Genomic DNA, 14,030 nt, shown 5'->3' with positions numbered 1-14,030 from the left:
TAAGCAGAGTGGGGGTCATAAACGTCACGCGAGTGACTGGGTGGATCCATTAATATAATCATAAATAAATGATGGTAACAGTTCATAATGTTCGAGGAAAACATTGTTTGCTCGTTTCAGCTGGCTGGCAGCAATCAAGTTCAATTAAACTGTTGCAGTCGCAGTTAGTTGCTAAGAAGGCATCTTTGCAGCAGAGAGCAAAGCGAGCAATCCCAAACAGCAGTAGTCAGCTAACAACCACACAAACATTAAATGTCCCACACGAGGTATGTGTTTCTTCTGTATCTTCTTTAAACTGAAATTAGTCAGTAATTTTATTGTTCGATCCTTCAGATTTATTTGGGCCCTAATAACTTAATTCTACTTTGGCTTTTTCGTTTAGTCAATTTTGCTCGATTGATATCTTTGCAGAAAGATACGAAAGTGGTGCATTGAAAAGCTCTTGATAAACTGCATCAATCCTTAGAAAGGCGTTTCAACTTTTTTTCTCTGGGAAAAAATTAGGCTTAAATTATTCAAAACTTTTCATATTTGCGACCTGACCTTTTCGTTTCCTCTACGCTTATGTCCTTAAACCACCTTAGAAAAATCATGTAAAGGATCAAGTAGCTCGTGAAATTTTTAATGGAAGTCACTTGATTATAAAACAAATTCAAACAAGTATCTAGAATGACAGGCTAAGACAAAAAAATTGCGTTATGTTATGAGTAAAACAAAAATTCCAAAAAATGTTAACTCTTTTTCAAAATTCTGCTTTGGCCATTTAGTGTTTGTTTATAATTAAAAGATTCTTTTTGCTGAAACATGCAATTCTGATTGCTTTCGAAACTAAAGTTAGAGCCAATATATCTGAAAGTTTTGGCGATACCCTAGTTAATTATTAATAGCCGCAAAGCGATAGATGGCCTATTATTGGCCTTCTTTGTTTTTTTTTCAAGATTTTTTACAACCATATGTCGCGAGTGCTTCAAATTGCTTCAAGGAATTGCGTGTGTGGCATCATTTGTCAGTCTTAGTGGAGTGATTTTTTTATTCGCGCCATTAAGTTTTGGTCACACGTGACTTAGCTCGCTCTCAAAAATGACTTTAATTCAAGAACGTCAACCGAGTAAGGGTATTTGAGAGCAGCTAATAGAAGCAGCAATAAGTCTTACAGGTTCTCAATCAAAATATAACATCTCACATATTACTAAAAAGTAAATTTCTTTTTAGGCTGTTTTTTTAAATCTTTTTGACACTGCAGATCTACAAGGCAATTCCGGTTATTTTCTGGCAAGCTGCCAGCAAGGTTTTTAACTGAGCAAAATAGTATATTTAAATCAAGTAGTATTAGGCTTTAAATAGCCACTATTAGTATTAAAATCAAGTAGTGGTTTCAACAAATAGTATGTACCTCTAAATTAAAATTATAATTTACGTGTATTTTTAATAGTCTGAAACTTAAGAAATGCGTGATTAATTGTACATTGTTTTTTGGGGAAAGTGACTAATTTTGTTTTCACAAAGTTTCCTCGTTCATTTTAACCATCAAGAATTATGTACTCGTTCTTTTTAACCATCATAAAATTCTACCGTCAATCCTAAGCGATCATTTGATCTAATTTTGTCATTAGCCGCAATATCTTCCCTGGCTGCTCCCTTTGCGCTCCGTTTTTTAAATTATTTTTACTGCGTCAGACAGAAATTTGGCGTTGCCTTCTTTTTTTACCGCCTGTTAAACATGCGAGGACTCAGCAAAGCAACCTAAAGTGAAAGAAGTCAATGTCGAAAACGAAACCAAAAATGAAACGTTATAAACACATAAAGGCCCCTTTTTGTATGCACTGTAGCTAAATTTTGTTTTGTTTTTAATCTTCGTTACGATGGGGTCTAATGCTATTTAGTATTCGTATTAGTCCTTTTATATTTGCATTGGGAAGCCTAAATAGCAAATTAAAAAATAAAATAAAATAACACGTACATATGGGATTTTTGTAACTTTGCTAGGACAAAAATCAACTTCCATTTTTTATTTAGTTAATCGAATCGTGGTTATGAGAATCAGTTGAGGCTATTGTGTCGCATCACTCTGTTGGGCATTTCATTTAGGAGTGAAGAATTGTTCGTCGATTTGTACTCAGATTCCAAAGCCGTTTTTATAGCGAGAATTGAAAAGGCAAAAAAGTTATTGTATTTTTTAGTATCTTTTGTGGGATGTGGTTTCGAAAAAGAAATCAACTTAGATAACCGTAAAATTAAGGCTGTTTGTTGCGGCCCTTTCAGCTTGCAAAAAGATAGTTCATGTTGTAAATTTTTGAGATTTGTAACGATTTCGTCTTTCCTGATTCTTTAAATTTTGGAATTCAAAGTATCCAATGCGTTTTTTTTCATTGTTTCGCTTGATAAAATCCTTTAAAAAACATTTTTTCTGTAGGCGTTTTGACCGTATTAAATTTTTTTCAAATCTACTCTGATTTATCAAGTCAATAGGCCATTCTTTTTGTCCTCTCTCGACCTCATATGTTCCCCCTTGCCCCCGTGATTAAATGATCATTTAACAGCTGGGAACACTCTCCGAGGGAATCATAGTGGTTGTTAAGCTGTCTTGTTCTGTTGAAGCTCAATTATAAGTGCCTGAAATTTTTCTATATAAGTGTAACGTTTGGCGTTTCAGGCGTCGGCACCTCGAAATGGAGAATCAAATACTACTGCAGTTCATCAAGATGCTCAAGAATTGCCTGTAAGTGGAACGTCCTTGCCTATTACAACACCTACATCGGGTGGTCCGGGTGCATTCAGCTTTGCAGCTGGTGTGCCGGCCCTCGAAGAGTACGACCCTTTCAAACCCAATGACTACGAGGAATCAAAGAAGAGACAGCAAGCATTACAGTTCCAACAGCCGAGAACCAGAAAACACGAAGATGATGATGACTCACCCTCAAATAGGAGGTACGTTTCTTTGCTCTGTCCATTATTTGTTTAACTAAGCTTTTAAATCGATTTAGAGGGTGAACAGACAAAACAATCCCAAATAACTATATAATTTTGTGAGAGGCATCGATATCTTTAATTATAAAGTTTCGTGCTTAGGAAAAGTTGATGCTTAATTAGAAATTTTTCCCAAAGGTCTGACATTTCCGAACAAGGTTCCTGAGTATAATTGATAAAGTTAATTGTCAGGAAATATGAGAATGCTTTTTAAAATAATTACAATTAAGTTTCTAAAAATACCAAGACTTCGGATAATTTAGAGGAAATTGATCGTCGAGTAAGCAAATTAAAATACCAATTCCCAGAAACTGGAATACATTTGTAGTGGAGACGAAAAACGGTCGCTGGAGGTCGTTGGCCAAATAACCAAGTTTTTAAATTATCTGATCAATTTAAATTAGCCGATCAAATATTTTAGGCATCATTCTCGCAGTCCAAAGGATAATGATAGCGGAGGTCCCACTTCATCCAAAGTCCCCAGGGCTATGTCTCCATTAGCTACGTCACAGAATTCATCACCCTCCAGAAATAGTCAGCCACCTTCAACTGCAGGGACAGGAGGTGCATCCACCATTAATGACTCCACTCCTATTGTGAACTCCTTTTTGGGCGCCAACAAACTCAGTTTGGGCTTCGCTGGGAAGTATTCAGACAGCGAAGATGAGGAGTTTGAACCCGAGAAGAACAAAAAATCTGCATCAGTTGACAACGGTTAGTTTAGCAAATCTGCCCCCCCCCAACCCCGCTCCCTCCCAACGAATGAAAGTATTTTGTTTTCAGAAGCCGTACAAACTTGAACCTATGGGTTTATTCATTGATAATGGGTTATCCAGGAGTTGTAATCTATGGTTGTAGATAGCACATGAGTTGTATATGGGATGGCGAATCGTTTATATTGATCAAGATTTGTGGCTTTGTTTTAGATCCTTCCAGGAAAGGTGCTGCCATTGCACCTCCACAGGAACAGTTACAAGCTCAGGAGAAGATAATAGCTGGTATGATATCACTATTAGACACTTCCATTATATCTTTCATTGAAGTGAAAATTAGGATAAATGATCCTTCAAAAATCTGGCCTATTCCACCCCCTGAGTACACAAAATGTTTTTTTTACACAGAATAGAAGAGGCGCCAGGAAAACTCTGGGAAAACTCCACCAGTTAAATTTTTTTTGCACTGGAACAAAGTTTGTAGCATTTATTTTAGTCCTGCTGGTCTTTATGCAGTTTTTCGTACTACCGATTTGTTGTCTGGTCGTTTTTTCGCCTGAACGTCAAATTTGCGCTAAATTTTATCTTGAGAAACGAGATAAAGTGGTAAAGCCTGATGGCATTAAGTTGCCAACAAGATCTCTGAGAACCTTCCTATTCTTTACGTAAGCAGTTCACCAAAACTGCCGAGGAGGCATTACTTATTGTGTCAACAGCAGTTTTTTTTTTGAAGTTTGATCAACCCAGGTGTTTACCCAGTCGTTTGAGAGTAATTGGTCGGGAGTCAGCTAATTTTTTGTTTTTGACCTAGTCATGAAAATTCAATTTTAAGTGCTCGAAAATCTTTTCCCACAGAAATCAGAGTGGTCGGAAAGAGGCTTTTGTTTTCTACAAAATAGATCTAAAATTTTATTTTTTTTCATGCCTTCACATGCGGATAGTTTGAAAAAAGCAAGAAAATTTGCTCGATTGCTCTCGGACAAATATTGAACCAATTATTTTAGTCGTGTGCCTTTTTTGCAAAATTTGCCTGATAGATTTGACACTCCGAATGACTTTACGCTTGACTTGATTTTTACCGCATCAAAATTGCTCTCTTATTGACATTTTTGGCTACATGCTACTAAAGGTCAGATAAAAAAACACGCTGCGATTGGTTTTATTTTTGAAAAAATATAATCTTAATAGTCATCTATAACATCCTCTTATAACGTAATTTGTAGCCCCTTAGTTATTTGATTGCCCCTGCAACTATTTCTTTACACTCACAACTATCTTAGTGAAGAAAAGACTAAATATGGGTCCTTATCTTGCAGTCATTCGAGCGTTTGTGGGGATTTAATATCTGGTGGGGATTTACAAACGGAAAGTCTATTAACCGCAAATCTTTACTAGTTGGGTCATTATCGATCAATTGCTTAATAAACAGAACAATATGTACTAGGTTATATGGTTTTATCATTTTTTATCGCGTCTGTTGTCCATCAATCTGCTAGCTATGTTATTTTATGTTCATTATTGTGGAAAAAGTTGTAGAGTGATTTTCAAGGTGCACAAATAACAGAATGTGGAAAATTTCGGAGACAAAAATAATACAAAAAATCTTCAAATGAAAGCCATTAATTGCAAATCAATTAAAATCAATCATTATTTTTTCTTGTCATTCAATAGGCAGAAATTGAGAAATAAAGACAGTTATTTTCGACTGGGTTGGGGTTTATGGAAGGTGTCTATTTTTTTATAGTAAAGGAGTTTTTAGTAAGCTTTTTAAAGTTACGCACAATGTTTAAATCTGCTAATTTTGGTATCGTGCTGATAAATTAAGCCAAAAATAATTTTTCATATATTGGAAATAGTTGACTGAAATTTGGAAGTTTGCGATTTAAGTGAAACACGCGAACTGCCAGACAAGGGAGGAATACCAAGCGAAATTTAATAGTTTGTGAGTCTGTCAAACTCGCTCGTTGAACCCTTGCCTACTTTTATTCGGCTAAGTAAAGCAGAAAACTTTTAGCAGAGATCTGATGTTATTTTTTTTTGTTTAATAGCCGCCCTCATCTTCTCAGCCGGCTATTATTGCGCTCGTATTTTTTTTACTTCGTCAAACTTTTTTTCGCTTTACCATTTTGCCGCTTTTTCGACATTTTGCGTGAAATCTTTTTGACTTCTCTAGGCTAGTTTCTCTCTTCTCTCATTCTGCTAAAAGTGAATTTGAACATCAGTTGCTAAGCAAAGCAATTCAAAATGAACAGAGTCGGTATAAAAATTTGAAGTCAGAAATAGAAACGGGATAAACCCATAAAGCCAATTTTTAGATGCTCGCTATTTGAACGTCGTTCCTATAAGTCTTAGTTACCATCTCTAATGCTTATTGGTATTGATAGTAGCCCCTGTAGCCTCTGTCTAAGAAACAGAAGTGCGTTATGTTCAACTACGAAATGCCATCAAAATAAATCGGACTTTTCAATATATTCTATTCGTTCAATCCCAATCATGCTTTATTGGCGGCTATTTTTCGGCAATCTGCCGGGTATGTTCAATTCTTCTAGTTTTTCCTATATGTGAGTGGCAAAATATCTTGTAATTGCATCTTTACTTTTTTAAGCGTATTTCTTTGCATTTTTAAGCGTACTTTTTGCGATTTGTAGGCCGACTTACAAGAGTAACTTGTTTGCTAGCGATGCAAATTTTTCAAACTTTTGTCGCATTCTTCTTTAATTTTGGGATCTAATATATACGCTGTTCATATAACTCTAGTGTAATAGCTACAGTTCTGTGATAATTTTTGATTAGCGGTTTCGACCATTGTTTTTTTTTTCAAATTAACATACAACGAACAGTGGCCTATAAATCAAAAATATATTTTTGTTTTCTGAAATTAAAAACTGAATAATTTGGATGGAAGTTATGTTTTTTTTTGTAATTATAACAAGCAGTTAAGTAATTGCATGTTTGTCGGTTAAAAAGGTGTAAATTTTCATTAGAGGTGAAGTCATAGAGTGTATAGAAATATGAGCTGCTCAGGATCTCAGCCTGTTAATTGGGCAACTGTTGCGGATCAATGTTGCCTCATAAACGCAAATTTTAGGTTAACTTTGTTATTGACTTTATGGAAAAAAATTCGTCTATTGAGAAAAAATCTTATCTGCAGTGATTTTTTTTTGTTTTAAACAGTTCACCTTATGTCTTAAGCAATTAACTTTTTTGATAATTGTTAGGTGATAAATGTTGTTTGGATGAAGCAAACACTTTAAAAATTATAGGCTTGTTCCTAGGAAGGTTGGAATTTTGTGAAACGATTTCAGGTTATTGAAATTGAATCATCGAGTGCTGAAGCATATTCTCGAGAAATTTTTGGTACTGCCACAAAGGTGAAATTTTATCTCATGTGTAATTTCGAATGATAGTAATGAGTGAAGTAAAGCAATGCAATTTGGGTGTTCGATAAATGAGGTGTTTTTGTTGTTATGTGCTGTAGCGAATCCTATTGTTGCAAGTGCAGTGCCCGATAGACCTTATGCCAAAATATTTCACAAAACGGACTCGTCTCTCCAAATGGGGTAAGAACTACTCTCGCATCTCCAACCCAACCCATAATCAGTCAGTATCTTGTACATACATACATACATACAAACAAACAGTACAAATTACATAGATTTTATAAACTACAACGAATACTCATGTCTCGAATATTTTTGAGCCGCCATAGCGAGTTATAAGTAAGCTAATGTGCCCCTCGGCACGTAAATTTCCACCTGTTGCGCCTTTATCTCCGAAGACAAAAACTTTTATGGATGTGATTAGCAAAATCCACAATATTCAATCATGAACTATTGGTTTTAGAATTATCTGTGCACTGAACTTTTATAATAAATTGGTATTTAAATGGCAGTTTAATTGCTAAAAAGGCTCTAAAACTACGAAATGCGAATAACTAAAAAGAATTGCAATATTTAACTTTAATGGCTCGTTGTAATATGATATAATTTTACTACAATTTGGTAATGATAATAGAACGCTTTATATTAGAATTTTCAAGTAAAGTGGATTTCAAAATTGTAACTATAAACTGCTATGGTGGCCCATCGACTTGCGTTACCCTATAAGGTTTATCAGTTTTTGGTTTGCTTTTCATAGGAAACTATTTGAGCTGTTATGAAAGCTGAAGATGTTTAATATGTGGTTTGTTTTCTTTTCACGCAGGATAAGTATGGACTACAGTTTCCTTTTTACAATAAATTTCGAACGGGTGCTATTTTTGAGTGGAGATTTCGTGTGAGTGTTGGGCGACCCTTTTAGGACTTCGGTCGCGGTGAACATCATGAAGAAGTTCGGTTACAAAGAGGGCACTGGGTTGGGCAAAAGTGGGCAGGGAATTGCGACTGCACTAAGTGTGGAAAAGACTAGCAAACGAGGAGGCAAAATCATCAATGCAGGTAACGTAACATTTCGGTTATCTGATTAGTTGCTCTCGATCGACGCTTGAAGCAATTATTGTAGTCGTGTCTTAACCTAAATTTTTTGCTTGACCGATTTGTCTTTTGGAGTGAAATTAATCACGTTTGACTTGATTTTTGCGTGATCTAAATGACTCTCAGTTACAATTTTAAGCAGATGAACTCAATTGGAGGAAGTTTACTACTGAAAGGGACGTAGGATATATAAGGTGAAAACTCAATTAAGCGAAGCCAATTTTTGTAGTTATTAGGCAAAAGTGTCAACTAAAATTTTGTGGAAATTGTGCGAAAACGAGTTAAAATACTGAAAGAAGGTACTTCAAAAATCTAAGCTATATCCGTTAAAAGTTGAGTTGATTATTAAACTAATGGCTACAAAAATTGGCTCCGCCTAATTGAGCTTTCACCTAATATCCCATTTCCCCTAGTAAAAGTCAATCAAAAGAGCAATTATTTATGGCTTCAATTTATTTTACTTTAAATCTTACTAGTGGCCTGCTAAGAGTTTCTTATTGTCCACCCCCCCCCCGCCCGTTTGAAGCAGACTGTAATAGAATTGTTGAAACTACGTTGTTGTTTTTTTACATGTAGAAGTTTTAAAGCAGAGCAACCGCTAGATTGACCTTTAATAATATCATTCAAAACATCAAGTGTAAAAATAAACTATGCAAATCAAATTAAACGGATTAAATTTTGGCACCTGTTGATAGGCATGAATTACCAAAATCAACTAAATAAGGTTATCAGTAAAATGGCTTCAGCAATCAGATCATTATATTTGGTTCGTTATCAGGTACCGCTAAAAACAAGAATAAATCTTTTTAAATCACTAGTTTTGTCTCATTTAGATTTTAGCGCAATTTTTTTTCAAAATTTACCATCTTACTCTATTGACAGAATTAACAAACAGATAAACTGGGGAATAAAAGTTTGCTTTATGAAAACCGAATACGATACTGCCAGAGATCTACTTCTGGAGACTAAAATTCTTCCAGCAGAGCTCCAAATAACACGGGTGTCTTTAAACAGGTTTTTCAATATTCTCCAACAAACAAGAAATCGCTCTAATAAACATTTCAGATTTTTAGAAAACGTGCCTATTATTGTAAACAAACGAACCCATAACCTTTTCTTAGAACAAAAATGTAAGTCAAAATGGAGTAATGGTCCAATTGTTCGTAACTTTATTCGAAAATGGAACACACTTCCAATTACAATTAGAAAAGAAACGTCGAAGACCAAATTTAAACAAAAAGTTACAGCGGAAATGCTTAAACGACACGAAAGAGTTCCAATAGACAGAAGTGTTGCAGGATTTAAACATATTTTTTATTAAATTATTTTACGAAAACCGAACCTTAGTTTGTTATAAATTAGAAAAAAATAATGTTTGATTAATAAATTTCTAACATGTAACATTAACCAAGTGGTTAGTTTAATTTACATGTTTGCAGATTTAAAAAAAAATAATCCTGGATCATATTTTCAAATTATTGTGATAATGATTCTCTCATTTTAATGGTAATTTCTTCCAGATAAGCAAAATTGTACAATAAGAGCGTGCAAGTAGTTATTCCTTAATGAAATTTTTAATTTCGAGGCAAACGTTTTGGGTGACCAAATTTAAATTCAAGTATTTTAGTTTAAGTAAACAGTTATTGTTTGGAGTTAAAGCTGAAGTTTAAAAATGAATTGTATCTAATAATAAATGAGGTGAATGAGGGGCTAACTATTTTCGAAATGGTTAATCGGGTATAAGAATGTTCTGTTTTTTTTTCAGACTCAGAAGTGCGTGAGGCTGCTCGGCGTGAACAAGAGGAGCAGGAGTCCATTGCAGAGATGATGAAGAGACCATCCAAAGTCATTCTCCTCAAGGTAGTCATTCTATCATTACAAAAATTAAAAAAATAAATTTAATTTTCCAAAATGCATTTTAGTGCCAAAATGAGTTTTCAGCAGTTATTCAGTCCAGTTGGTCTTTTTCATACGATCTCTATAATCACAAAATTCTATGATCGTAAAAATTTTGGTTTCTCGAAATGCAGTTAAGTGCCAAAATGAGTTTTCAGCAATTATTCAGTCCAGTTGGTCTTTTTTGTGCAATCTTTAGTCTGGTTGATTTGACTTTTCGTCTACAGAAAAGGCACGTTTGCACTGCGTTTCTGTGCAAAGCTGTGCTTGCGTGCGGCTCAGCGATAATACTGAAGAGAAATACATTCATGGTCTGGAATTAATTTTGCTGGGTTCGGACGCCGCGGTGCCCCCATTTCTCGCCCTTCCTCCCTCCACTTTTCCTACAACGCTTTAGCTAGCCACTATAGAAGTGAAACCCGCACCAGCTGTGTGAGAGCAATCAATGGGGCGTTATTTAAACTTATTTGCTCATTACTGGCATTTGCTACAGAACATGGTTGGGGCTGGAGAAGTTGACGAGGATTTGGAGCCAGAGACTGCTGAGGAATGTTCCAAGTACGGAGATGTGATGAAGGTAGTCATATTCGAAATGCCGAAGACCCCAGATGCATCCAGTGATGATGCAGTCCGCATATTTGTCCAGTTCAAACGAATGGAGTCTGCTATCAAAGGTACCTTGTACATTTTTTTGTCATTGATCTATCTCTCCTGAGGTTCTAACAAATGTCCAATATAATATATGAATTTTAAAATGAGCAAGTGGCAAATTGTGTTATAAGAATGAGAACTGTTTATATTAAATTTAAAAAAAATTAAGCTGTCATTTCAAAGGCAAGTCATGCTCCGAATAGGTTTTGCCGATTGCAAGTTTTGCACTAATATATTATGGATTACGAGAACAATTAGTTTCCATTGAGCGGTTCTTCTTTGTACATAACATTCATCTGCAAACATGTGCAAATTTCCGAGATCATGATTATTGTTTTATACTTATAGCAATTGTGGACTTGAACGGACGCTGGTTCGGTGGGAGACAAGTGAGAGCTGCTTTTTACGACATGGAAAGATTCGAGACAATGGAACTCAGGGATTGAGACGGGAGTGAGCGTTAGAATTTCATCTACGCTCGAACCCTTTTTGATCACAGGGACGGGAAATTGCAGTCGGTGGTCAAGAACGCGAGGGACTTTGGGGGATTTTGTTTTTGTCCAAAACAGACTAAAAAATTGTTCAAATTATGAAAACTCCTTTATGCAACGGCTATTTTTTGTGAATTCAGTTTATGTATCAGCGCTATCTTCCAATAATGAATTTAATTGCTCTCGAAGTTTGAAGCAATTATTGTAAACATGTATCTTTTTTATGCAAATTTTTTGCTTGACCGTTTACCTCTAGGACATTCGATTTCACTTCCCAAGTGACTTTTTCGCCCTTGACTTTTTGATTTTTCTGATTAGTTACTGTCCACGACTCTCATCCGGGAGCTAGTGAGTTCGATCCCCTCCCTAGTCAGAGGTTTTGTATTATAAAACTTTCTCTAGACTATACCCCTTCAAAATTGATTGCCTCCCTTGCACCCTTGACTTTTTGCGTTTGCGTGATCTAATTTTGTCTCATTCACAGTTATCAACAGCTGAACTTGTGTTGCGGCAGTTAACTACTAAATGTCAAATTGAAAAGCGCAACGTAAACGAAAAATTTCGCACGCTTACAGAAAAAAAAATTAAAACCTGAAATTTCTCGAGAACGTGGTATGAACAAAAAGCCACTCTACTCTACAAATTTGTTCAACGATAAACTACTCCATTTTTTTGCGTTCCATTTCCTGCTTCAAATTAACACCAATAAAATTGATTTAAGAAAGACACTTTTCATTAATCAAGTTGTAAAGAGCGGAAAGAGTTTACGGTGGTTTTGCTTGCATTGTCATGAGAAAGAGAGCGAAAAAAGTAGGTTTGAAAATTTTTTGCTGAGCGAAAAAAATTTTAAGTGGAGCTTTCTCAAATAATTTTAGTTTTTCAATTCTAATTTCTCTCTTCTAACTAGTTTTACCGGTGTTACCGTCTACGCGAAGTATGTCTGTGTAGTTTTCTTAAAATCCCAGTAGGCTCTGATTGTACATGTAACGAAGCTGTTGGAAGCAGAAATTTTTTATTTAAGGGCCATTCTCCCTTTGAGCAGGTTTGGAAATCCTCAACAATTTCTGAACTCTTCCCTCTCTCTTACCAAGTGCAGCTGGCTGCCTAAAGCTTAATCTAGAGACAGATAAATCAACTACTAACTTGTCATTCAAAAGATTTAATGAAGATCTCTAATAAACTCCAGACAACGTGAATTTCTAAGTGAGCGCTGAACTTGTTTTGATACGATAAAACTTGAATTAGTAAAGTTTATACGTGAAATATGTAACTTCAAATCAATAGTTTCACACGATTTACTGTCAAATACAGCATATGAGAAGAATTATTGTGCTGAATGTGCTAAAAAGATGCAGAAAGTCTTGTGTTTTTAGAGCTTTTTGTTTTATTGTTTTCCATAAATAGATCTGAGAAACTGAGCGGGATAAAGCCAGAAAATAGGATTTGAAATTTCTGTGAAACAGGCAATAAATTCTGTTCATGTGGAGTTTTCTCAACAAATTTGTAAGTTTTTGACTCTTTGTTTCTCAGAAATGGCTTCACAGGAGTTATCAGCAACGGTGAGTGCTTGAAAGCAAGCAAAGTGGCCTTTTGGATTTTGATGTTTTTGTATTTTAATATTTCTTATCGAATAAGGAGAAATTTATGTGCATAAAAAACGTAATTTTTTCGGGAAGCTTGGCCGTCGATGCTTGCGTTTGCATGCTCAGAGAAAAGCAGGATATTCTGAAATAACCAAAACCTGATTCACTTGAGTCATTAAAAAGCAACACATCAGACGTTGGTTAGTTCATAGCTGCTGACAGTTATCATTCACTCTTATTTAGGCGCTCTTGTTGCAATTTAAAAATTGAATGGTAGTTGTGCTCTGCTTTTTTGTAAGATCTGTTCACACATTTCTCTAAGGACATGAGCTTTCAAAACGAGATGAACAGGCAAAAACCAGTGGGTAATATGCTGTATGAAAGTCACTTAGCTTTAGTAATTATCCAAACCCTAAATTTACTGAAGATGCTGGGAATACATAAACTCAGGTGAAAAGAGCTGTTTTTGAAGTTTTTGAGACCAGACTTAAGCAGGTAGTTCAAAAATTACGTGGAAAATGTTCTTTAATATACGTTTGTCTATGTTGAATTGTTTGTGTATATCTATTCTTTTTGGATTATGTCGACTTAAAAGCATTAAACAATACTTAACTTTGCAGTTTGTAACAGTTTAAAATTTGGCAATATGTCAAGTTTTAATTCAATGTTATGCAATTTTTAAATTTTTTGAAACTTTTTTTCAACCTCTCTGTTTTTTTTGCTCTTTTTGATTGGTTATATGTCAATCAATGTTTCTGTTAGCCTGAAAGCTGATTGATTGGCAGATAACGAATTATAACTTTTCTTTTTGTTTAGCTCGATTGGCCAGAATTGTTTTATTTTGCATTTATTTCTTGCTCATATTCACCAACACAATGCTGCATTATTGACAGAAAATGTATATATAGGAAATTAGGTATAATTAAAAGCGTCAAAAAGTAGCAAAAGTTCCAAAAGTTTTCTTTCTAAATTTTTTGCAATCTTGTTCTTTCAGGCGCGCTTCTTTCCCGTTCTTTTAATTGTCATTTAGATTATTCTGTTGTGATCCAGATTTACAGTTACAAATTTTTGCAGTGCGCCTTTGGTTAAAAATTTTGGTTTTAAAGTCACACTAAATTTATCAAAAAATTAAATTCTACTTTTTTGATATTTCACTAAAATCGTAAAACTTTAATGTCTGTTTGGATCGCTGGTCGAGAAATGGATTGCCAAGTTTTTCCATTAGATTGGGAGTTGTTCTGTTATGTTTCTTACTTT

General features: G+C 34.9%; 1 protein-coding gene across 1 annotated transcript in view; it reads left to right on the top strand.

Annotated features, from left to right (window-relative positions):
* LOC142352304 (uncharacterized) overlaps positions 1-11,343 on the top strand; it is a 317,257-nt gene extending 305,914 nt beyond the window's left edge. The window contains exons 3-11 of the mRNA XM_075404836.1: positions 121-266; positions 2,654-2,928; positions 3,389-3,681; positions 3,894-3,965; positions 7,159-7,240; positions 7,980-8,116; positions 9,918-10,012; positions 10,542-10,722; positions 11,048-11,343. Of these exons, the coding sequence (XP_075260951.1) occupies positions 121-266; positions 2,654-2,928; positions 3,389-3,681; positions 3,894-3,965; positions 7,159-7,240; positions 7,980-8,116; positions 9,918-10,012; positions 10,542-10,722; positions 11,048-11,145 (1,379 nt within the window). The 3' untranslated portion in view covers positions 11,146-11,343. The remainder of the gene's footprint in view (positions 1-120; positions 267-2,653; positions 2,929-3,388; positions 3,682-3,893; positions 3,966-7,158; positions 7,241-7,979; positions 8,117-9,917; positions 10,013-10,541; positions 10,723-11,047) is intronic.
* The last annotated feature ends 2,687 nt before the right edge of the window (positions 11,344-14,030 follow it).

Source organism: Convolutriloba macropyga, chromosome 13, assembly GCF_964194025.1.
Source record: "Convolutriloba macropyga chromosome 13, txConMacr16.3, whole genome shotgun sequence".
Classification (NCBI taxonomy): domain Eukaryota; kingdom Metazoa; phylum Xenacoelomorpha; order Acoela; family Convolutidae; genus Convolutriloba; species Convolutriloba macropyga.
The sequence above is the reverse complement of the archived record's forward strand: the minus strand, read 5'-3'. Positions and strand labels throughout refer to the sequence as shown.